The sequence below is a fragment of the Taeniopygia guttata genome, chromosome 3 (genome assembly GCF_048771995.1).
Source record: "Taeniopygia guttata chromosome 3, bTaeGut7.mat, whole genome shotgun sequence".
NCBI classification, from domain to species: Eukaryota; Metazoa; Chordata; class Aves; order Passeriformes; family Estrildidae; genus Taeniopygia; species Taeniopygia guttata.
This window is the reverse complement of record NC_133027.1, coordinates 7,613,527-7,639,112: the sequence shown is the minus strand read 5'-3', so window position 1 is coordinate 7,639,112 and position 25,586 is coordinate 7,613,527. Positions and strand designations below refer to the sequence as shown.

Sequence of the window (25,586 nt, the reverse complement as noted above, 5' to 3'; positions counted from 1 at the left end):
GCGGGGGAGCCGCCGCCGCCGCCGCCCCCTGAGGGCTGAGCCGAGGGCCGGGGAGGTCAAGGGCAGGGGGAGCAGCTGACGGGGTGAAGGGCGGCGCTGGCACCCGGCACGGGGCTCGGCCGCCCGGCTGGGGGCTGGGGCCGCCTGCTCTGCTCGCCCCGGGAGGCTCTTGCCAGGAGCTGACCGGACAGCTTGGGCGAACAGATCTGCCAAGGACGAGATCTCCATAATTCCCTGTGGAAAAGTCTTTTCACACTCTGGTGAGCCTCATTTTTAAGAAATCACCTTGACACCCAGGCTGTCGGTATGCGCCCTTGCTTCTCCCATCGCGCCCGTCACCGGCAGCGTCCCCCGCGTTTTGCCTCAACCTGCGTTTCACGTTCCCTGCTCGGTCCTTGGGAAGCTCATTGCTCCCCACCTCCCGCCTTATCGCAGGCGCTTGTCAGAGGGGCGAAGAATACAACGCATTATTCTACACCGGCTGCCTAAATGCTTTTCAAATTACTCACAAACTATAACCCTGATCATGAACCCAGTCCCTTCTTGTCGATGTAAGAATCATTCTCTCACCACTTGTTGCCCTATACAGAGCTTATAACAGTACCTGCACATAAGCCCAGAAACCAAAAGCTTTGTGAAGGAAATATAGCTGAGGAACACAAGTATACAGCTGTAGGTGACAAAATTTCAACCTTTTAATTTTCACACTGACTGGTTTGGCGCTGCTGGGCAAGTCATTTCTGTGCTTCTTACTTCTTTAACCAAAAAGAATAGTATCATGAAATTACTGAGCACATGATTGTGACTGTTAGGCTCAAGCAAGCTTTATCAAAGTATTTTTACTGTTTAAAGATGGAAAGTGCAATAATATTCTAGTAAAAAACAATAAATTTTAAAAACTATTATTCTGTTTTACCTGCATGCTCCCACATCTTTCTCTGCAAGATTACAGTCTGTAAAAGTATGGTAGAATGTGTACTTATAAATAGAAAATATGCAACAATGACATCAGGCTATATAATAAGAAAATCAGCTTTTTAAATATCCAAGCAAAAAATATATATACTGTGAATAGCAGCAATTTTTTAGTTTTATGAGATACTCCAAAATACAATGCATTTCAGGATGGGAACTGTAATGTCTCATCTGACATATTTAGAGTTTGTAATCTATGTTAGCAACAGTGCTTCATCTCCTGTCCCAGAATCACCAGTGTCTTTCAAAAGTAGAGTAGTTCTGCTCCATGAGATTGGTTTTGGTAGGTTTTATACCCTTTGTTTCTAAATTTATTTGTTTAATGGTTATGAAGGGACGTAGTAATTTCATACACTTGTAGGCGAAGGAGTATTTTAATTAAAAACCTACGAGGGGTTCTGTGAATCGTATTTGGAAATCACATCCTTTTAGCCTTCAAAAGTAGGAATAGAAGGAAACTACAAGAGACTGCCCCTTACCAAATACCAAGAGATATGTTAAGTAACAGTATCACATCATATATATAATGACAAATAATGTACTTTAAAATTTCTGTGCTGTAGTACTGATAGGCCATGAAACTCAGATATGGTTTTCAAATTCTACTGGTCTGGAAACAAATGTTGATCTTCAAGTTTTTGTACTCATCACAAAAAATATCCCCATTTTGGGAAAACCAACAGATGAGTGGCCCAAAAAAGGGCCCAGGCTGCAGCAGTTACTGTGAATGTCATAACTCAGGATTGCAGTCATTGGCAGGGCTGTTTGGGGAAGCTTGCATAACATCTGCTTGCAACATGCCTGATTCAAACCAGCACTCTTCCTCTCATGAACACTGATGATTTTAAAAAGTAAAATAAACTCAGTCAATATGCAAGCAAAATTGTTTTCCTGGGTGCCTCTCCAGTTCTGCTTGAAATAACAGAAATTCCCCAACTCAAAAGCTATTTATTCTATATTTGCTAGATATTTATACCACAATTGTATCCTTTTTTTTTCTTTTTTTTTTTTGTGTGTGTGTTCTGATCTCGTTCCTGTGAGCCATACCCAGAGAGCACTCTTTATGATACTGTGGAGAGATTGATGTAGTTAAAAATCCCTGATCTCTTCTTTGAACATCTGTAGTGCTTCATTCTCATTGTGTTAGCATAATAGGAAACATGGAAAGACATGCTTCATTTCGGATGTTAACTCCCTGTGTTGTTTTTCGCAGATGGTTTTGTTTACAGGTTTCTTAGTTGTCTTGTTCCTCTTAGAAGGTGTGGCTGGTTATTTTGACTCAAATAGCTTATGGCTTTATAGCTTCCATGTCAGCCTCATCACCATTTTTAGTACTGACAATATAAATAAATCAGTCATAAGTTACAAGGTTTGCTTGGTAGCTTTGATTGAATTTTTTTTTTAATGCAGAGAACATGTTAACATAGGATTAATATTTTATATCACACATACTTAGAGACTTAAATGTGGTTTTACAATGAAAGATGAATTACTATAGAAAGGGATTTAGAATAATTTCACTAATCCAATAATTTACCTGTTCCCATTTTTTCTATCTGTTGTTGGTTCAAGTGTCATATGAAGACAGAACAGCATTAGAAACCTATTTAGATTCCCTTCAGCACTTTACGTGCAGGAGATGATTGGGGGGGGAAAAAAAGTAAGAACTCTGGGTAGTGAGAGACAAAAATGAAAAAAATTAGGGGGGGAAGGACTGAAGCCACATTCCACTATGTATTGCTTTTTAAAAAAAATTGTAGAGCTCATCCAGTTTCAAGATGTCTAAATGCTTCTACAAATAAATGCCATTGGGAAGGACCATATTTCAAATAAAACCAGTTTATAATGAATGCTGAAGCTTACAGCAGTGTTCAATGTCCTTTTACCTCCAGTTGTTCAGAAAAGAGATTAAGGTATCTGAAAAATGTATTAAGAAGAAACCACACCATCTGCCAAGGCAGGTACACTACTAGGAAATTGGTAAAATATGAAAAATGACTTGAGCAAAAGAGATGGGGAATGAAGCCATATCAGGACATCATGATGTAAAAAGACGTTTAAAAATTACCCTGTATGGAAAACCTTGTTTGCTACATGAATGATATTTAAGGACACAAGAAATATTTGGACATGGATGATTTTGTTGTCACATGTCCCTATTTTACCAGGAAATCAGGAATTAGAACAAAAGAAAAAGTCCTTCATCCCTTATTCAGAACTTTTGCAGAGTCTCTTTCTTGTAAGGACCAGAGGGCTCTATTCACTGAATTACCATTTGCTTCAATCATAGGCAATTTACCAGAGATTACTTTGCAATATCTCTGAATAGCAGCAACATTCCAAAGAATGGAAATCAAATCATCTTTTCAGGCCTCTATTTATAAGCTCATATGTGTGCCTCTCAATCATGCTGTCAGCTCCTCCTGGTTTCAGTTGAATCTTGAAATAAAAAAAGATTCACAAGAGATCTTGCTTTTGTACACGCACCCTAAGCTTTTTCTTGAGGGGCATGTTAGGAAATTAAGATTGTGTGGTTACTCCTTTGAGAACTGTCCATATGAAGATAGGTCCATGGGATATAAGTTTGGAAACTTCAAATAAGCAGTGTCCAGGAATCAGGATTGGTACTACCTTGAACTGGAACAGAGAACATGATGCAATCACTCCACATTGCAGGCATTTTGCTATGTTATTATAGAAGGCTCATTATTTGAAGACTACCATTGTCATTTAAAAGTGGGTAATAGTTATGATTTCAAATTAAATACTCAATGTCCAGTGCCATTATCAGTGCACCTATCTGGAGACTGGTTTCCACACTAGATAATATCAGTGCAACTTGAAGAGGGATCAGAGAGTAGGTTTCTCAGATAACATTAAAAGGGAGTGGTAAAACTTCCCTCATAATATTTCAAAACCATCTTGCCATCACATCTGGCCATTAGTTTCCATAATATTTTTCCTGTTGAGCTAAGGTCACAGCAGATAGTTTTTCTAACAATAATAATTGTGTGAAACTCATAGGCTGATGATATTGCAGACAGCCATCTGCAGGGTATGTTTTGCACTATCATTCAGGCTGTAAATTACTTCCATCTTGGACAAAAGTGGCAAATCATCTCACTTTGGTGATTATGATCATTAATCATATGAAAGTAGCACCACCAGCCTGTTACTATGCTGGGTGATGTATAGCTCTGTAGTAAAAACCAGACTCTGTCCTAAAATGCTCACAATAAAAATAGGCATTTATGAACACGTGTGTAGATAAGCTTCAGCACCAGACAAATGCATAATGGCTTGATTAGGATCACATGGCAAGTCCATCAAAAACATTATTGGTTCATAAATCTCTCTAGTCCTCACACGCAATCTTAGGTTTCAAAGTGTGTTTTTTTTTGTTACAGGTCCAAGAACAAGCTCATAAAATACACTACCATGTCATCATTGTAGTTTCACTTAAAAGTGTCTTTGAGAATTCACAATACATTATTTCCAAATGTGTGTTATCTGTTACAAACAGTTGCTCAGGCTGCCTTGAATTTTTCATGGGCTTATGCATTTCACACTTATTTTAAAATTGAAGCTATATTCAATTTTCTTGTGTACTTAGAGTCCAAGAGTCCAGCAATGTGTGGATACTTCTTTCAATGCATGATTGTCATGAATGCTGATTCACCCACAAAACAATGACTTGCTTTTCCAGTGCATTGCTGACTTCCTAGGAACACTGGTTCCTTAAACTACTCCCCTCTGTGTGGCAGCCTAGAAGGTTTAACATTTCTTCAAGGACCATTCATCCTATGCAGAGGAATGTGCTGTCTTAGTCAGTGGAATTGCCATTTGCAGGATAACCAGACCCTGTTCTCCTATTTATTTTGCAGTCCCAGTTCCTCACAGTGTGTTCCTACTCTGTGTGCACACACTTTGAAAAGGCTTCAGGCAACAGCTCCTCTCTCAAGTTAAGGTCAATCAATACGGCTGATGTTTAATTATAGGTAGCTGACAGTATCCTCTGGCATAGGCTAACCTTGTTAAATATAAGGTTTAAAAATATCCCTTCAAAATTAATTTTCTGCTTGTTTTTAGATGTCCTGTGTGTGCTGGTTCTTCTGTGACCTTGACAGGTCTGTCGGTGACAGCTAAAACCCTCCTTTACTTTCTCAACACTGAGATTCACTCCTACATTATAAAACAAGTCTGGGGGTTGTCACTGTCTTCCACGCCACTGCATCTGATCTCTCCTGACAAAGGGGCATGAGATGGTTGTATTCATCTCGTGAATACCCTGTTAAAGGTTTTTCAGCAGACACAGTCTGGGCTGTTTGCTTCTATTCACCACACGGTAAGAAAAGGACCATTTGCTTCTGTTCATCTAGTGTACTGCCAGAGAATCAGCTGTATTAAATGCACAGAGTCTAAAAGGATTTTAGTGATGTCTTGATTGTAACAACATTCTAACTTGAAAATTTCCAGCTTTAAAGAAATTTTTTACATTATACAAGAGTTGCAGTTCTTTCTTAAGATTTTTGTTACTCCTGTGCTTTGTCAAATGTTTGACTCCTAAGAGAGGACAGCACTACTTAGAAGAGCTTTTAAGAAACCAAATTCACTAGGACACTGAGTCTTACTGTAGTAGGTCAGCACGTCTCCAGCTGTACTCTGATTTCCAGTAATAGACCTAATCTTCTAAATCAATAAGTGATTGCAGCCAGGACACCTGCACCATTACACCAGGTAAGTCCCACCTCACCTCCTTCTATGCTTACCTTTGGGTCTGTCAAATTGTTGCTGAAAGGGCCCCCAGGAAAGGGTTAAGCATATTAATGAACTTGTGTGTTTAATGATATGGAGATAGTGTACTTCAAACAGTGAAAGAAAATTTAAAACAGTCCAGCACTGCAAAACAACTTTCTGATGTTTTAGCTTAGGGTTTTGTAAATTCCTTGACTTTTCTACAGTCATGGTATCTGTGGTTTAAGTTCTAAATATATAAAACCTGTTTAATGGAATCAGTAACCCTTGTAACAAAGAAGTATCTTCTATTCTAAAATGTCAAACTATTTTAAACATTAAACAAAACCAGGGAGAATAGAATCTCTGCAGTCCATGTTTTGAAATATAAGACTCCATGTATTTTAACGGAAACAAAAGACAAATTTCTACCTTCCCTGAAGATTCATAAGTAGGAGCTCTAATTAGATCTCATCCAGTTAAAATGTAACAATTAATCCAAACTGCTTTCAAAAGGATCAGTGCATTGTGACGTGCATTATAAAGAGAAATAAATTATAGCTGTCAAGTGTCAGATTTTACTTGTTACTCACCCATCACTGAACTTTGAGACTCAGCATCTTATTTTAATATTTCTGAACAATGTGATTTTAATTGTTGTGATTAAGGGATTGCAGAAACGTGTCCCACGTGAAGACGACACTCAATGAAGTATTACCTCTGCTTTTAGAATTACATTTGATCGCACTTGTAAATTCGCAGTGGATTTCCCATTAATTAGTGTGAATTAGATAGTTGTGGCTGTTCAGTTTAGGTTAATTCTAAGTGTTTTACAGTGCATCGCTAATTATTGATGGCGGGGGGTGGGTGGAACCCAACCCTTGTTAAACAGCCCGCAGGTGCGTTCACTCTGCTCCGTGGGTGTTCCTAGGGGCTGGCAGCTTCTCCGCGGTGTTTGCCTTGGATACTTGGATACTCCTGGCACCACCACGGGACCTCCTCGTCCCGCAGAGAGCGGCTCCTCCAAGGCCCAACACAGCGCAGAGAAACTCTGCTCAGTCCTTCCCTCCCCGAGGATCCCATCCCATTTTCCCGTTTGATTCGCCCTCGGGAGCTCTGCTTCCCAGACAGCGCGCCGCTCTTTTGTGCTCGGTGCGAGCCCGCGGCTGAGTTCCTTTTTACGGTGTCAGCGCCGGCCCGTAACGCGCCCGCCGCACCACGAGCCGTTCCCGCTATCCAAAGGGCTCAGCGTGCGCTGCTCCCGCCGGGCCGCGGGCCCGGGCAGGTGCCCAAACACAGGCACCGCTCCCCGCTGTTGTACGTGCCGCGGCTTGACAGACGGACACTCAGACCGCGTCCTTTGTTCCGCAGTCGGGACAGAGCTGCCTTCGCAGTCTCAGGCCGGGCAGGGATGTTTATCTCTGCTGCGCTGCGCCAGGTCCTGCCCAAGCACCGCCGCAGCGACGCGGGGGTTCCGGCTCGTAAAGGCGGGTCGCGGCGAGCCGCAAACACCCCACTCCTCGCCTCTCCCCGGAGGAGAGGACAGGGCAACCCCCGGGAAAGCCGCACTTCCCCCAGCACAGCGGCAGGGATCCTTACGGACACCCCTCGGCTCCCCCGGCAGCACCGGGGCGGAGCTCTGCCCGCCCCGCCCGGCGCCGCCGCGCCTGCGCCGCTCAAGGCGGGACACCGAGGAGTTCCGCGGCGGGCGGGCGGTCCCGGGCTGGGCGCTGCGGGACGGGCGGTGAGTTCGCTGCGGGGACGGGCTGGGCAGGCAGAACGTTCCGCGGGGCCGGCGCTCCCTCGGCTCCTGCCGCGCTCAGACTGTGCCCGCGGCCGTCCCTGGGGCGGGCGGGCTGAGCCTCCCCGCTGCCGCCGCCCTGCTCCGAATCGGCCGCGTCCCGCAGCAGGAGCGACCCTGGGGGAGCCCGGCCTGGCCCCTCCCGGGGCTCCCTGGTGATCTGCCTCCGCGTCGGTACCGTGGTATTGCCTCATCGCCTAAAAATACCTCCTGGCGGGCGGGTTGGGCAGCGGCGGGAGGCGCGGAGCGTGTGCCCGGCCTGGCTCTCGGGGTGCGGGTGAGTTCAGGTGTCGCAGCCGCGGGGTTGTCCCGAAATAGGTTCTTTGACTTGCTGTGCATGAGGCTAATCCACACACAGAGCCAAGGTACTTGATTTATTTGCGGTTCTGAGCCGAAAGAAGGGCTGCGTGGTAAATCCACAAAGCCAGCGCGGCTATCAAAACTTCTCACTCTTTATACATGTTAGCAAACATAGACTTTAATGTTCACTGGCTACAAGTTTGCATAGTTCTCTTATTAGTGAGTATTCTGACTTTATTGGTTAAATTATTCCCTTACTTCTCATGTTAGGTAGGCTGCATGCTTGGTCTTCTTTTAGGTAGGTGGTTTTCTTGCGTTGGTGATCTATAAGTTGCTTGTCATGATTTGCCCTGCCGAAATTACCTTTTACTCACTTAGAAGTGATTTCAGCACAGTTGCTGAGCTGGCTTTATTAGTTTAGTCCTTATCATTCTGGAAATTCTGTCCAATGTCCTTGTGGCCTGTAAATTGTGCGTTCTTTGTGTCCACCATCAGTGGCATATCCATCTTCCCAAGCTTTGTTTAGCCTCCTCCCCTTTAGGTCTGTGATCATTGAAGCATGTCAAATCCTAAACCTTAATAAGACAATTCTACAACCAAATAATTTATCTTTCTAACACCTGGACATCAAGGTTGTGGACAGGTTTCTTTCTGAGTGCACAGCTCCTTTAGCCAGCTGGAGAGGAAGCATGAATGCTGTGGTTTGTACCTGAGCACATCAGTCACGTTCAGGCCATTAGGTTTGATGCTCATCTTGCTATTAATTTGTACTTGCCATTTCTCCGTAGCCTCCCATCTCTCTATGGCACAGTACAGTGCATTTTTCAGCTGTAATTTCTGTTCTGTGCTGTGAGCACCTCTCAACTGGAGAATTTGTTCTGCCAAAGTTAGTAAAGGGTTAGCAGGCTTTAAGGGAGGGGGGCTGCATGTGCTTCTGTAGGTATTTCTGCCCTTCACAGCAAGGAAAACCTCACAGATAGTTTCTGTTTTGCTTCTCTTGTGTTAAAATAGCTGGAAATGTGAGCTCAAAAGTATTGACCATAAAATTATTTGCTAGTAAAAGATATGCCTATTGAGGGCTGCCTGTTTGGAAACCCTGGCTGTGAAAGGCCATGCTGGGTCAGTGGCCCATCTTGATGAGGCTGGAAACCCCCGGGGCTATGTGGGAATGGCCACGAGTATCCTAACCCAAATTAATAGATGTAGCTGTGGTGGGCTGCTGGCATTTGCAGCTACTTCCCATGTTTTAAATTTAGGTTCTGGAGGTGGTAGTTCGGTTCTGAGGTGCTTTTTGCCACTGACGCAAGAATTACGTACCAAAATTCTTAACATTTTAAACAGCAGCTAGGGATGTCTGTCAGAAGTTGGTGGGAGGAGGTGGTTTGTGCTGGCTGGGTTGACATGCTGAGCTAAAGTGCTTGCAGTGCGTTCTGATGGCTATGTTCTAACAGCTTTTGGCCATAATAAACATCAATATGCTGTACAGGATGATTCTTCACGTAGAGAGAGATTAACGCAAACATTTCTTCAAAGTGTAATTGCTGTTGTACTTTAGAAGGAACAGCAGCTTTCACAGCTGACCAGTTTTGAATACTATTCATGCACATTTGAGGCCAGCCTAATGTAGCCAAAGAGCTAATTTGAAGAGCTGCTTCATTGTGTCTGTTTCTTTTTAACAGCTCTGATGACAAGTCACAGAGGATCAACAAAAGCAGATGGCAGGAGGTGGCTCTTGTTGCTTTGGGGAGTAGCATAGTGGAGTGAAAGATTAGAAGATAACCACATTAACACAAACCACAAAGAATTACTTTGGGCTAAACATAAAAAAAACCCTACATGCCAGAATGTTAAAACTGAATTTGAAAAAATTTTGAAAAAATTACACTTTTTAAGCATTCCAGTTTCACTCTGCTCGCTTGATACTGAGACTTCTTTTTTTCCCACATTCAATACAGAGTTTAAGAGCAACAAACAGATATGCATATAACATCATCATGTACCAGCACAGGCTTGCCTGATAGATGTGGGGCTCTGGCAGAACATTTGTGGGAAAAAAAAAAAAAGACTATACCTCATCTTGTGTGACGTGTCAGAGGTGTGCAAAATATGTTTTGACTTAATGTGTAACAACACCAGTTAAATTTAAGGTTGACTGTTGTAGGGTTTTTTTGGAGGCTTATATGTTTTTCTACAGCATGTATCTCACATGGATTTTAACTTTCAAGTTGAATACCAGTGTTCAAGTGCCAAGAAGCATGAATTAGTACTGCATGTGGTCGGTTTGTTTTTGGTTTTTTGAGGTTTTTTTTTTTTTTTTGATTTGTGCTGCAGTGGATGTTGTTTTCCCCTAAACTCCACATCTTGTTAAATTAAACCTCAAAATCATGTAAAATTCATATTAGTGGTGTTGTGCATACTGCTTTGTTCAGGAGTGTGATGGCTGTCACTGCTTAGTTTGATGCCACACACAATGTCATAACTTAGTCCTGAACCTGCAAGGAGCAGACCATCATCTGTGTAACCATTGGTTGTCAGGGATAACTCCCTGAGCACAGTTGCAACCGAAAATTTCTGGTTTCCTGTGGGTTTTTCCAATTTTAGAGTGCTTTTATTTTTTAAGGGTGTTTTTGGGAGTTTCTGGCTTTTTTGCAACTTTCTGTGACTTTCTTCAGAGCATTCAAAAGTGACTGTAATGAGATCAGTGTGGGATTCTTCATTTCTTTTGACTCAGCAGACTAATCCTGTATCATATTTAGTACTTACAAATCCAGGATTTTCATGCCAGCTGACAGTAGGCCAGAAATGATAATTCAGAGTTTCTGAGTTCCACTGCAACAATGTCTTGAGGTAAGGTAGGAAGGATAACCTGACAAATCTTGCCCCTTTTAAGTAATGTACAGTTAAGGTGAAGGTCACTCAAATGCCTGCAGTGACAGTGCAGTTTTTCTGCAACCATCTCATAATACTGTAAAATCAGGGAAGTTTAAGCCATGCCACTCAGGAATGTGATTTTTCTTCCCTCCTTCATAGAGGTATGGGCATGTATTTTCACATTACTCTGTTGTTATTGTGAAATTTATTTTGTACATTTATGAAAAAGTAACCTTGTTCCTGAACGTCTGGAACAGATGTGTGGTTCATGTGTCATTAAATTAGAAACTGCAGGAAAACAAAGAACCATCTGGAGACTTGGTGGGGTGCAAGGTTGAGGTTTCTGGTTAAATGTATTATCAACACAGGAAAAAATATAAAGAGTGCTTCAGCTACAAAAAGAGGCAAAGTGTGATAACATTTTGTTTGGTTTTGGTTTTAAACCATTTTCTTTTTGTAATTAGGGGAAGCACCAGAATGAAAGACATGGACAATATCAAGACTGTAAAGAAAGAATGGTAGGTGCCAGTTCTCCCCATTTTTGTCTTCCTTTCCCACTGCTGTTTGTGTGTCCTGTCATTACTTTTCAACTTCATGTTAAATTCTAAAATACAGTATTTTTACTGTATTCATCTGTTCCACATATACTGAAAGTTAAAAAAAAATCCTGTTGTTTTGCTGAAAGATTTTTCATATACCTGAAATGTTTCCTAGATGCAAGAAGCTGTGTAAATATTTTAATTTAAAATTGCAAGGCAGCCTTTCAACTTGCTGCTAACTCACTGCAGCTCTGCATCTGATGTGGAGGTGTTTGCTTTCCAGTTCTGTTTCTGAGGTAAAGCATAATGAATACCTACATTAATGCTTCAAGTTTCTTTTGTTCTATTAGAAAACTAAAATGCAGACAGAATACTTTTGAAATTTGTTCTTTAAAGTTATTGAGGTTTTCTTTTGTTTAAGATGTTAAGCTCCAGGGATTCTTAGTGTTGCACAGGTGCACTGCAAACAATTCCATTTTATGCAAATGTATCTAATTAGCATTCCAGTAGGTATTGCTGCTCTTGAATTCAACACAGAGTTTTATGTAAAATTGGATAACTTTTGAAGAATTGGGATTTTTATTTTCTCAATTGCTTAAAATAGACTTTTCTGAATCTCCCGTAGGACTAACTCCTGCAATGTTTACGAAAAGCTGCATAATCTTCTTACTATGCAAAGAACCTGTACTGAGATAATCATTCAGGTTGCATATTTCTGCATTTTGATTGGTGAAAATCTAACAAACAGCTGTCACATATACAGTGTTCTATAAAAAGATGTGGTTGATGCATCTTTTTTAATACCCTGGCAGTCTCCACAGTGTTGAAGGCTTCCATTGTATTTCTTCAGTGTGCTCCAGGGGTGTTGAGTTACTTGAGTTTCCCTAATGCACTTTCCAAGACGGTAATGATGGTTCTGGAATGGTGCTAGGAATGGAGAGATTGAAGTGGGATTGATGAGTAAATCTTACGGCAATCTTCTTGTATTTTTTAAAACTTACAGCAAAGGAACCCAAGTTTGTATCACAGAACTGCTTTAAGGAAAGACTTTCATTCATGTGCAGCTAGGTGTATGATGGTTAGAAGTATGAATAATTTAACTTGCATTCCTGGCTCTGATACCAAGTTTAGAACCTTTGCATAGATTAGTTCATCTTTTCTGATGATGGTTCTTTAGCTTGTGCTTTTGAAGTGCAAATTGTAGCAGTTAGAGACTGGTAAGAAGTTTATAGAAAAGGCACAATGTGAATTTGACCTGATGCTTTGTACTCAGTAAATTGAGTAAGCTGGGTGCCGGGGAGTGTGCCTTCTATACTTATTGGTACTGAGATTTTGAGGTACCTACTTGTCTTCTAATATGTCCTCTGAGGAGTCATTTTTGCTTCTGTCTTTGTTTTGCAGGGTGTGTAAATCAGGAACTGATGATCAGATTTTGAATGGTACAGAACAAAACTGTGACTACTTTGTAGATAACCTTTTTGAAGAAGCTCAGAAGGTTGCTGCTATGTGTGTGCCCCCAACTACAGTCAAGAACCAGGTCGGCAGTGAAGAAAAAAATAGTCATGTTTGTTGTAACAGCACTCCAGGACTATTCTGGAAAACAGATAGCAGAAGTCCAGCAGTCTTTTCCAGTGCATCAGTTAAAAAATGCACACAGAATTCAGAAAGGTGTAGGAACAGCCTCCCATCTCCCAGTCAGCCAGGCCTTTACTGCTGGGCTTTTGGCTCTCACTGCTTTATGGTCGGTTTAGAGTCATTCTAGAACTGATGCTGGCATTGGCTAATGTGCTTCTGCTTTATTAGGAAGGAGAGTGAGGTGAGCAGGAGTTCAAGGGATGACAAGTACTGTTACATAAGAAGTTATTTAAGGAGCTGCAGCCTTTTTATGCAGAGGCATAGCCCAAATATTTTTCCTTTGGTCTTATTCATATAATTATGGTTGTAGTGGGATGTTCAGTGTGGGTTTGTATCTCAGTGATTCTGTCCTTTTCATGTTTTTCTGTTACTCATCAATGACTGGTAAGGGGAGGGAGAAAAGGCCATGTAGAACAAAGATGACAAGAAGAAATTTGGAGTGGGCATTGCTATTATGTTCACAGGTCCTTAATTGACCCCGGAAGAAATGAAATGTCAAGAGCAATATTTTAAATTGCAGTCCTGAAATAGTGTTCCATGGCATCAGTTATGTCAATACTTAAATGGGAAGTTGGTATGGAATAATTAGTCCATGTTAAATTTGCATTCTGGCTCACTGTAGAGGAGCCTTCCCAAAATTAGAACTCTTTCCATATGCATTGGTGTCATGAGACACAAGAGTTTTTGATGGAATCTAATCTTGCTCAGTGCTGTTTACTTCTTTTGACAAATCACCCAATGGAGAGACAAGGAATTCTATTCAGCAGTTTGCACTTGCTGTTTATTTATGTAGCAATCACCTAACAAGTCAAACTGAAAAAAAAAAACAAACCCAAACTTGTCAGGTACTATCAAGCTTCATTCAAACTAATTTTCAGCTGAGGTGAATTCTGCATTTGTGTCCTCATCTGTGGCCAAGTATCTGCCAAGACAGTGTTATTGCTGGGGTTATCGAGGGATCAGACCTCGATAACCAAATGCTTTCTTGAATGGCATGGTGCATTAATATGAAAATACAATCTCAAATACCCATCTTACAGTTGGAGAGATTTCAGTAAATATTGCAATGGCTATAAGGTGGAGTAGTAGATGATTTTTGGCAACGTTAAGGAATTACTGAGAATTTATTTTTTCATTCCCCTAACCACCAAGGTTTTGAATACATCCAGGAATTCCAGGGTAACATAAGTGCATGACTGTCTGAAAGTAAATTTTCTGATACTTGCTTAATTTCCTGAGTGAAAGGCTTCTGCATGCATCATCTCAATGCCTTTACTTTGAGAAAATCCTCCTGAATGATTGGAACAAGGCTTTACCCTAATAAATCCCCAGCTGGACTATTCTGGCACTTGGTGTTCCAACACCAGGCATGTATGATCTCAAATTAGCTCTTGAAGAGTTGCAGCTGGCTGGGATAGACCAGCTCTTTTTTTTTTTTTTTTTTTCCCCTCTGCTGAATTGAAGGAGTGTTCTTGATTTAGGAAGCCTAAATGATTGGGGGAAGGTTTGTTTATAACCCTGATTGACACAAGATACTTAGAAATGTCATTTACCTCTTGCAGTTGCTGTGCCTGTTGGCATGGGGCCAAGGCAGATTACAGTGAGCCTGCTCTCAGTATTTTTAGCCTGTGTAGTGGATGATTTATAATCACAGGGTATGGGGTATACCAAGCTTCTTTTTCATCAGTGTTACATTGAGAATTGTTCTTACTCTGTAGGTTGATGTAGTCATTAAACTTTGGAAAAATGGGTTTACGGTAAATGACGGTGAACTTCGGGGCTACGCTGATGTTGCAAACCAGCAGTTCTTGGAGTCCATTAAAAAGGGGTAAGTGAGTTTTGTTTCTTAACCAGCCTGAGTTAATGTGCTTTGGGTAGCACTTAGCTTATGCTCTACATTTTTTACGTGGCTTTGCTGCACTGCGGTGTCTCTGTAGAGCACAGGCCCTGCCAGTCTCGTTCCTGCAGTGCTAATGGCTGTTGGAACATCAACAGGTTTAACACAGCTCTCAGTGGCAGTAGTTGTACAGTTCCTGATGAATAGATAAAAGCCAGCGTTGGCAGGGGGCACAGCAGGTGCACAATGAAATAAAGAATAAATCAGTGCCCAATAAGAGCTACAGATCAAATGGTATTTTGACTAATTAACTCAATGCACAAGAGGTTGACCATTTCTGGTTTTATGGTCTTTGTTTTATTTTTGTTGATGAAAAGTCTTAAATGGGCACAGATGTTCTATGTAGCATCAAGCAACTCTGATCAGTCTTAAATTTCTGACATCTTTCCAAGTGCAAACTTGCTGTTGTGTATATATAACAATCTTACATAAATTCCTGTGTTAATAGCCATCTTTCATTTTTCCCTGTGTTAAAAGTTTACATGCTGTCCTGATTTCTTCTACTGTTTGCAGTTGTTGCTTTAAAAAGGAGTTTGACCATACTAGCCAGTGTTATTTTGAGCCTTTAATTTGTAGTCTGTTTCTTCACCCCATACAAATCGAGAGGAGATTATAATTTTATGGATAATGTAATTTAATACCTCCTTATCAAGCATGTGAAATTACTAAGTCATTATATTTTTCTTTTCCGTATTTTGCTAGGCCACCAAAAATACTAACTTTACACTATTTCTCTTGTATGTCTGTCACCTGTGTTAGTTGTAATAGCAATTAACTGCACTGTTTAAAGCTCTTTGTGTGCATTCATCAAAAGTTTGCCACTTTTATTCCACTGTTTGCCTGTGAAGATGCTAATTATGAGATGGTTTCTGCATAATTATTGATGGTGGAGAAGCATTTAGTACAGCCCCTGTGCCAGCTGAGCCCCACCACCCAAAATTGTACTGTCCTGCTCAGAGACAAAGACATTGTTGTATTTTGCTTCATGCAATTAAAACATTACCAGGGTGATGTTACTGCACTAAAGAGTGGAGCTGTTAGTGATGATATAATTTCTAGAAGCTGAGATCTGTGTTTGTCATTAAATACATTGTGTCTAAACTCAGTTCTTCCTCTTTAAAAGCCTTTTTTTTTCCCCCGTGGAGATAAAATAATTGAACCTTTTGCAGCAGTGTATGGCAACATTGAACTTCCTACACATTATGTGTTTAGAGTGGTAACTGCTGAGTAAATTTGAACATCATTCAACAACTTGCATCATAGGGTTTTTTTTAATTATATATTTTCTAGTTAATTTGCTGTTCAGGAACTTGTTATTTGTTATTCAGGAAGTTATTTGTATGCTATGCACTTAACCTAACTCTCAGTAAATACTTGTGAAATTATTTTTTAAAAGCAGCATCCTTGAAAGGCCAAATATTGAACAGGTATTAATCATTGGTCTATTTTATATACTGAAAACAGTATAGTAATTTTTTTTTTACCTTTTTTTTTTTTTTTTTTTTCTTAAGGGAACTGCCTTTTGAGCTGCAAAAGGTTTTTGATAAGGAGGAGGTAGAAGTGAAAGTGGAAGATAAAAAGGATAAGGTGTATTTGTCATCAAAAAAGCCAATGTTTCATCCCTTTTCTGGACATGGTTACAGATTAGGAAGGTGAGTAGGCTGATGTGATCTATGATTGAGTAGCCAAAGGGAACTATACCTATGGTGAAGGACCAAAATTCAGGTGGCAAGTGGTCTCTGGAGTTTTCTAATCTAAGCTCCTGCTCAAAGTGGGGTCATCTGTGGGAACATATGAGGTTACTCAGGGTTTTATCCAATTTGGTCATGAAATCCTGTAAGAGCAGCGGCTGTGCAGCCTTCTTGAGTGCTGGACTGTCTTTATGGGAAGGAATTTTTTCTGTATATCCAATCTGAATGCCTCTCATTGGAATTTCCACCATAATGAGCATCAGCCCCTCCTGCAGATCCTGGCAGGCTGCTTTTAGGTGCCCCACAACCACCACCATCTCTGCCACAGGCTGAACAAGCTGCTCTCCTCTAGCATCTGCTGACAGTATGAGTGTTCCATCCTGCAGGCATCTTGGTGTCTCTCCATGAAACTTGGGGGATAATTGGCTCCCACAATCCACTGGATGTGTTGCTGTGTTGATACAGGCAGGACACTTTTGGCTTTCTTTGTTCCAGGTCTCAATATGAGCAGAATTGTTTCCAGCTGAAATGCTCTCACTCTTCCATTCCGTGATTTTAGAGAAAAGAAGCTCTTTTTAAGCTATATTAATAATAGTTTGAGAAGGGTTGGGGGGGAGTATGACAATCCCGTAAAGAGAACTGAAGAGGTAAGAGATTATTTTGCATTCTCTTAAAATTGTTCGGTAATTAATCATGCATGTATTGCAGTAAGGCATTTTAGCATTCTGCAGTGATCTATGTCTTTTTTGTAGTTGGAGCGTGTCAGCCACTCATGCCAATGCTAAAACTGAACTTGATTTACAACCAAACAACTATTGTATTTTGGAAGGCTGTTGTAGGGCGACACGCCAGGAGTTCATTTATTTGATCCCTGTGACTTTTGCTTACTCCAGCCACATTATCTGCTTGACATATCCCTGTTGTGCAAGACTTGTGTGCCTATAAATGCAGGCTTCAGCCTAGAGACCAGGACATGTTCGGTGACCAGGTGGCACTGCTGAGTGACCTTCAGGCTGGGGTTTCTAAGCTGAGGTGCAGCCTTAGATAAACAGCTTGTTTCAATTAAGTGGGAAGGGTTTGGCTGCAAAGGCCCAGAGCTTGTGCTGAGGGAAAGCCCGACTTGGGCAGGAGCAGCTGAGGCAGGGGAATAAGATAATGTGCAGAGCAAAAGATTGATAAAGATAAAGGGTGAGTGGTTCCAGGCTGACTCAGAGAAGCAATTATCTGTTTTATGAGTTTCATCTGTTTCTGTAGTACAGTCCATTCAGTTGCTCCATGCTTGAGTAGATGCAATGGGGAAAACCTTCCCTTGAGAGACAGGCGAGATGCTGCAAGACTTGCTTTTGATGGCTTGGAAATCCTGAGCGAGTGGGGGTCAGGAACTTAACCTTATTTTATCTACAAGTAGAGCTGTTCATAACAAAACAAAAAGATCTTCAGTGTGCTGAGTTTCTGCTGCTAACCAGTGCTAATTGCTAGGTTTTTCAGTCACTTGTTGTGCTCTGCTGTGCCTACAGCAAGTAATGATCTTGCTTCCTGGTAGGCAAATTAGGTTTCAGAAACATGCTAATCTGTGGATTTCAGGTGACTGGTCTTCTACACTGAGACATTCTACAACTTGCTCATCATTTTTTATTTCTTTCCTACTCTTGCTTGTCAATTCTGTGCTGTGCTATCAAAGCCTTTTCCTTAAAAACAAGTAAATATTAGTGCTGATGTTGGAAACATGAGCCATAAGTGTTCCGACTCCATAAAGTAGTGATCACTTTTTGCATTAATAAATGTCCATTGCATGAATACACCACACTTGCAGCAGAAAAGCTTTGTGGGGCAGCAACAGAGCTGGCTGAGACTTGGAAAAAGTTTTAAGCTATAGAACTCCTTTTCTACAGTTGCATTTGTATGATTAGTCAGAAATGTGAGAGACAAATGACTGAAGAGTTTACTTTAGCTTATAGTCTAGCTAAGCATCTACTTAACAAATAAACTTATAAAATTAATGCTGTATATTTTGTCAGTGTTCCCAGGTGCAGGGATTTTGTAATGGATGAACCATTATGAATTGGTCTATTGACTAGTTCTCAAAACTTTTGTTGGAGGCTCTAGAAATAACATACATGTTGATACAGCTCAGACAAACTTGATCCTCTGCCTTTTTGTTCTATAGGAGAAATAAGATGTATCAAGAATTTCCAATGTACCTTATGAACTTGTGTAACTAATGAGTATACTTTGTTTTATCTATCACTGTCCAGCTGAATTTCATAGTTTGAAATTGACTAGATTTGCATCCCCACTTTTCTGTTGAGCTAATCTATGCATCTTTGAGACAGTCTCAGAAACATGTTAATTAAACTATTGACTTGTAGCAAAGCGAGCTTGCTCTATAACCTCATTAGGCTAAAGCATTGTGTGTCAAGCTGCCTAACTATCAGTCAGGGTAAGGCATGATACCTGACTGCTGGGCCTTTTCTTGCCAGAAAACTGGCAGGGTGCTCTTACATCTCTTCGATCTCTAGTTTACATCTTCTGTTGATAATCTTATAAAATCAGGAGTTATTATTCAGGATAATCTTATAAAAAGGAGTTACAATGCTTCAATCTCAGGCTAATAAGACTTAGACTCTTGGGTTTTGGCTTTAGTCAAAGCTCCCACCACTAGATGGCTTTATCTGTCAGTTCTGCAAGAGAAAAGTTTTTTACATATAGAAGGGCTTTAAATCTTGGTGATATGGATGTTCTGACTTTCTCTTAGAGTTTCACTTAATGTGCTGGCTTCAGTCTCACACACACTTGCTATCGAAAGAATCACCTCCAGTGCCTGCTGCATATGGAGATGTGACTGTGAGGGAAGTTGGTTTGAGAATGACACCAAGATCTGTGTTCATGCAAGGCAGTTGTCTGAGCTACAGCTGTGACTGATGTAGCCCAGCCCAGCCTGAGCCAGACACTACGGCTGAGCACTTCTGCAGCCTCTGCTGTCCTGGAGGTAGCCCACTCACATGAGTTCTGAATCAGCAGTATCTGAACCAGCAACTAAACAGGGTGACAGAAAGAGCTGGGCATTGCTGGACTGAAGTATGACTTGAAATTTAAATTTTTTTTTCCTCTGCTTGCAAAACTATTTAACATTATCCTCCTGGTACTCAAGTTTTTATTCCTGATCTGGAGCGCAATTAAGTTTTATTTTGTATTGAGGTCAAGTATGAACAGAAGTTGTTTGAGGTAGTGAGGGAGGTGGGTGCTAGTACACCACTTGTACTAGTAATGCCAGAATATTTTACAGATGTAACTCTTGTAATTTGTTGGTGCCAAGTCCTTGTGCCCCAGCTGATTTCTGTGCAATCCAAAACAGTTCTGTACCTCTTGTCTGTCTCCAGTCGCAAGGTACATCTCTTAATGCTCTTAATGCTGAGTTTCTGTGGAAGATACAAAAAAGTGCCTCTGCTGGATGATACCCTAGAAGTTAGGGCAGCACTTAAATGGGCAGTAATAGTTTCTGAAATACTTCTGACTAAACTTGCGGATTGACTCCAGCATTATTAGCCTCAACGTATTAAGTCATTAGCTAATAATAAATTAGCTGTGACTTTTTTGCCTTATGAATAAACTAATACAGCTACAAGAAAGTAAAAATGGGGTTTGACTGCAGAGCAGGTGTGCAGTATAGTTAAGACTGTTACTCTATGGATATCAGTTACCCACTTCTCTCTCAAGAAACTGTAACTCGCCAGTTTTCTGTGCAAAGAGCTTTTCTGCAAACTGCCATGTAGTGTTCATGTAGTCTGTGACCACAGCTGAGCTCAGAAGAGAAATGGTAACTCCTTAAATCACTGCTATTGTTCTACAAGCAAACATCTGGTTATACTCACAGTAGCTGAGAATGTGCCCATTGGATCAGGCCCAGTGAGGACTTAAACTGCATGCTGAACAAGCTTAGTCATGAAAGAAGCACTAAGCTCTAGGCATTTCTTCAGCATAAAAAATTTTGCCAGCAGTTTTTTTTTTATTGTTTGTATTTTAAGACCATTCACTTGGACTGAGGTCCGTGTATTCTGTCAAGTCATTATATGAATTTTTGCCCCTCTGGTTCAGGCAGCTGCTGAAAATGCCTTAGGGAAACAAAACCCAACTGCTGTGTACATCAGTCTGGATTTTTCACATTAAGTCAAGTTTTTCTGATAGATGAGTAATTCTTCTAAGCTGAGATGGATGATGCTGAAGTCTAAATCAAGGCTAACAACATTCAGTTAAATTGAATTACTGTAATCACATTACGCTGAAAATTAACTTTGAGTATGCAAATTCAATACTCAACCCCCTTAAAAGTTTCACCTGTGTGATTAGGGTACAAAAATGCATGAAGAATCTTCAGACAGTTTTTTCATTTGTATATTCATATTTAATCCTCTGGCATTTAAAGTTCCTTTCCATTTTATAAAAATGTTAAACACAAGCAAACTGAAATTCTTCAGCATGTTTTAGTCTTTAAGGGAAAATAATGGCATAGGTGTAGGAAAAAAATAAGGAAGAAAGAAAAAAACTGATATTTTCGTTAGTGTTTCTATATTTGTTAAAATAAAAAGTCATCTGTGCTCTTCTGCTATGGGGCAGAAAGCTTCAGAAGCAGAGGTCTGGGGGAAGTTTGAGTTTGCATGTGAACACAGAAGTCATAACCTCATGTGGCTTTTCTTTCAAGTGCTACTCCAAAGATAATCTCTAAAGTGAGGGATGATCATCCAGGACCTGATGACAAAAGACACCTGCCTTTAGTACCCTTGAATGATTTGGAGCCTATCACCAATGTCCAGATCTGGTTAGCTGATGGGGAAAGGATAATTCAGAAATTCAATGTTTCTCACAGGTAAGATTTATTTAACCACTGTCATATATATTTGCATCTGAACTATTAGTCTTAATGCTTGTATATTTAAGTCTTTAACTTTTATGCCTAATCTACCTCCTCAGTTCACTTGGCGTTGAACTGCTCTTCAGTTGTATTTGGAAAACCTCTGAAATCTTGAGAAATCTTTTAGCTGACAAGAGAGCATAAGAGAAATATGAACTGTTAGAAGTGAGTTCATAACTGAGTGTAAAGGAAAATCTGAGGAAACTGTAGGAGGTTGGTGCAGATTAGTGAAAGTTAAGGTGTACATATTGCTTGTTACTAGAAGAAATAGCTTTTAACATGATAGATCTGTCATGAAACAACTACATCGGGAGCAAATGGCTTAGTAAAAAGCCTGCTGGTCATTGGGCATAGGCAGCACCACATGTGAGAGCTGGGAAAAGAGTTAAGCCAGAGAAACCTCTGGGGAGGGCTGGAGTTGGTGCACTGGGCAGGGAGGTTCATCCCCTGCATGTCAACATGGACAGAATAAAATACACACAGTGTGTTTCATTCTTAATTAATAAAATTTATGGTTCCCAAAGAGGCTTAAAAATGAGGATAATGTCAGAAGGTATCAGCACAGTGAATGTATGCAGGAGTTTTGAGAAAGTGAAATTAACACCTTACTATTAAATTGTAGAGCTACTGTCTTTAGAGACCTTTCTCAAATCCAAATTTGAGAAATTACTGCAGTACTGTACAGTCATGTCATGTGGAAAGGATATGTTGCCTGTGCTTCTCAATGAAAGAATTTAAAGGTATCACAGATTTAATACAACCCAGGCTGCTGTCAAGATACACTGTGCATGTCTGTGGCTGGTCAGAAGGAAAGCTGAGCTGTTGAAGGTTAATGACTGTAGTGTTTTCTCTGACTTGTACTAATTTATTACTGTTAGTAGCCTGAGATACATACTGAAACACTGTTGTGATGTACTGCTGAAGGGTAAATTGCTATTTTAATTATAAATACTTAATTGAAGGGCTTCATATTTCATGATTCGAGGTCCTACACACTTAAGTATATTTAGAAGCTTTTTGTCTTCATACTAAATAGCCATTTGAACAGCTGCTAAGTGCTTTTGAGAGGAAAAAAACATCCTAGATAAGCAGAAAAACAGCTTTACTGTTGTAATACTTTTTGAAGTACTGTGCAATAAATATTCTATCATAACATAGCCTCTCACCACAAGACCAGCACGTTTGTGCTGTACACAGTACTTGCATATAACCTTATAAGAACCAGAGGGAAATCCTTTTAGAGCACATATCCTTAGGAGTGATGATTGCATACACAGCACTCCTTTCAGTGCACATGACGGTCAGTTATTTGTTAACTAAGGTATAGGTTAATAACATGTAGCACATATGTAGCATATTACCCGGTGTCTGGGTAAATTGATGACTTTTAGCTTTTTGCAGTTAGATTGTGTAGGTGCCACAGTAACTGCTGGCTTAGATATGAGTTGATTACTGGTGAAAGATGGGAGCAGAAGCACAGGAAGCATTGTAGTGTTGTACCGTGGGGAATTGAGACATGAGAGTGCAGCAGCTAGGAGAGCAGAGCTGTAGGAATAGCACACAGAGCTGTGTCCTGGATTGAGTTGTGTCTCCTCTTCAGCACTTACTATGTCTGTGTGACCCTGGAGCATAAATTATGGAACCTGGAAAGGAACTTGTTCACCCTGAAACAGAGAGCTTGTGGCTAATTGCCCAAGTTGCTCTTGGAACCCAATGAAATTTGATATAATGCATGTAGACACCTGTAAATGTCCAATCAAAAATTTAGTCCTGCTTGAGGTTTTTCAGGCTCTTGACTTATAAGACCAAGCAGTGTCTCTATGTTGAGATCTGCATGCACAGGAATTAGTTTTTGTTTTGCTGGCTGTGTCTGTCCTGGTGAGTGTGGCTAAGGCATGGAAACTCTTGGGCATCTGCTGCTAAACTGTTTGGATGGCATTGCCCCAAGCCAGCCAGCACTTCCTCAGTCAATACCTAGCCATCCATGGTTCAGCTGTTAGCTCAGGACCTGGACCATTCCCAGGAGACAGTCAACCTCATGGGAGACCCTGTGCGTGGAGGGGAGGAAGGATGAATTTAGGAACTTGCCAGCAGCCTGTATGCCACTTGGCCTCAGGACCAGAGAATGGACATTGACACTATGTTAATTTTATTCATACAGATGTATCTTCTCATCTTCCTTTTCAAATTAAATGAGTCGATCCTGATTCTTCCACAGCAAAACTTCTGTCTTGCTCAGTTGTTGCAAGGCTCTTCACAAGCAGATTGAATCTGCAGTGAATTCACCGTGCCCCTGCTTTGGGAGGATGGGACTATACTTAGACTTAGTCCATGTATCAGCTGTCCAAATAGTTTTTGCAACCCCCTTTTCTTTGTTTTTATTGTGGTTCTGCTACATGAACCACACACTGGAGGCATTTATTCTAGCTTTTGGCTCCAGAACCCTCAGGTAAGAGCTCCACCAGCTGGTTAGGAACTGGTAGGTTTGTGTAACTACATATGAGCCACAGTGGTGCATTTGAGTGCTCAGAATAAGATACTCATGCTTGTCCCCTTGGGACTACTCAGAGCATGCAGACCTTGGTCCTTGCCTCCCAAGTGGATCAGGCATTTCAGGACTCCACCTCATCTGTATTGCTCCAGTTCTGTGCTGTCATGCATTCCATGCAGTGGTATTTCACTCCTGTCCCATGGTGGCTGTGTTATGCACGTGTGTGGGGATTGCAGTGCCAAAACTCTAATGCGGAGTTTTTCTTACTCTCTTCTCAGGATCAGCCATGTCAGAGACTTCATAACAAAGTATCAAGGATCTGAGGGAGGTGTTCCCTTCACACTGACGACCTCCCTGCCTTTTCGAGAGCTGCAGGACGAGACACTCACACTTGAGGAAGCAAAGCTGGAAAATGCCGTTGTTGTCCAGAGACTTCGGAAAACAACTGAACCTTTCAGACTCTTAGTGATAAAAGCACCTGACAATGACTGCAAAAGTGCTGCTACACCTAATGGACAACTCAAGAATGAGCAAAAAAATGCTATCAATAGTACAAGATCAAATTAGCTTTTAACTGACCAAAAATTATCTGCAGGGTGAACTAGGCAAAACCAAAAATGTAACCAGCAATATGTGGATGCCCTCACATCCTCATGCACTGTGCTCTTAGAGAGCAGAATGGGTGCTGTGCTGTCATCTGCTATAACAGAGGTATTTTCAGCTAAACTGGGTGTTCAAAGCCTGGCTGTATAATGTAGCAGAGGTAACTGTACAGCATGTTATCCTTAGAATTTCCTTAGGTAAAAAGCTTCTTAGTATTTAATAAGTGGGTCTAGGTGGAACAGTTCTCTGAGACTTAACTACTGATAGCACCTTTTAAGGAAAAATAGTATTTATTTTTGCACTTTGGACTAAAGTGAAGCATTTCACTTACATTCTAGTGTAAACTGCTGCAGTTTGCATTCTTCTCACAGTAACTCTTTGACAACCAATACTGCAGGCAAGCTCACATTTGAACTCTACCTTGAAAATCTTCAGGATGTAACTTTTATCACAAGATCTGCAGTGTAATAATGTTCTGTCAAGTCTTACACATGGTGGTGGGTGCATGTGTGAGAAGATACAAATGAGATAGTTTGGTGCATACTGCATATGAAGTGCCTCAAAGTAAGCTCTGAAGGAATTGTTCTGATCAATGGTTGAAGTGGTTTCTGCTTCTTTTGGGCTGCTACGGGTGTCTTGCAGATCAGGTGGCGTTAAACTACCTAGCTCAATAACATAACGACCCACTTGTAGCTTTGTCACACAAAAACTTCAGCTTTTTTGGCTATTACCAAGCAGGAGGGACACAGTTGTTTTTGTACTGTTTATCTGCCTCTGTCCTGAGCTGCCCAGCTGATGGAGACACTAATTGCATGTGGTCAAGTTTCAAAGATGTTGAAAATCCTTACTTGAAAACTGACATTTTTCTCTCCACTTTGCCCCATTTCCATCCAAATATTTTATTTTGCTGTTCACTTGAGGCATAACATTTGTAGCCAATTATTCCATGTTTGCTAAAAGAGAAAACAACAGAAAGACTTAATATTTTGTACTGTGTTTACTAAACATGTGGGTTTGTGAATGGAACTAAAATCTCCATGTAATACATATCCCAGGATCTTCAGCGAGTCCTGACTTCTCTGTGCTACCTCTGCCAAAGGATGGGTGTTGGGGCTGTACTTCTTTTGTATGGTTAAGTGA

The 25,586-nt window shown here is 40.9% G+C and overlaps 2 protein-coding genes across 6 annotated transcripts in view; one reads left to right on the top strand and one right to left on the bottom strand.

Annotated features, from left to right (window-relative positions):
- Positions 1 to 396, bottom strand: part of ATAD2B (ATPase family AAA domain containing 2B) — a 75,323-nt gene extending 74,927 nt beyond the window's left edge. The window contains exon 1 of the mRNA XM_072926318.1: positions 286 to 396. Coding sequence (XP_072782419.1) covers positions 286 to 327 — 42 coding nt within the window. The 5' untranslated portion in view covers positions 328 to 396. The remainder of the gene's footprint in view (positions 1 to 285) is intronic.
- UBXN2A (UBX domain protein 2A) lies at positions 15 to 25,428 on the top strand. Of its 5 annotated transcripts, XM_030269458.4 has the most exons (8): positions 15 to 260; positions 5,065 to 5,320; positions 11,146 to 11,199; positions 12,622 to 12,757; positions 14,574 to 14,683; positions 16,264 to 16,404; positions 21,143 to 21,307; positions 24,122 to 25,428. In XM_030269458.4, the coding sequence occupies exons 3-8, from the start codon at positions 11,159 to 11,161 to the stop codon at positions 24,408 to 24,410; spliced, it is 882 nt and encodes a 293-aa protein (XP_030125318.2). In that variant the 5' UTR covers positions 15 to 260; positions 5,065 to 5,320; positions 11,146 to 11,158; the 3' UTR covers positions 24,411 to 25,428. The 5 variants fall into 5 exon arrangements, with proteins under 5 accessions (XP_030125318.2, XP_030125319.2, XP_002188613.2 ...); XM_030269459.4 differs by lacking the exon at positions 5,065 to 5,320; XM_002188577.7 differs by lacking the exons at positions 15 to 260; positions 5,065 to 5,320 and adding an exon at positions 7,330 to 7,453.
- The last annotated feature ends 158 nt before the right edge of the window (positions 25,429 to 25,586 follow it).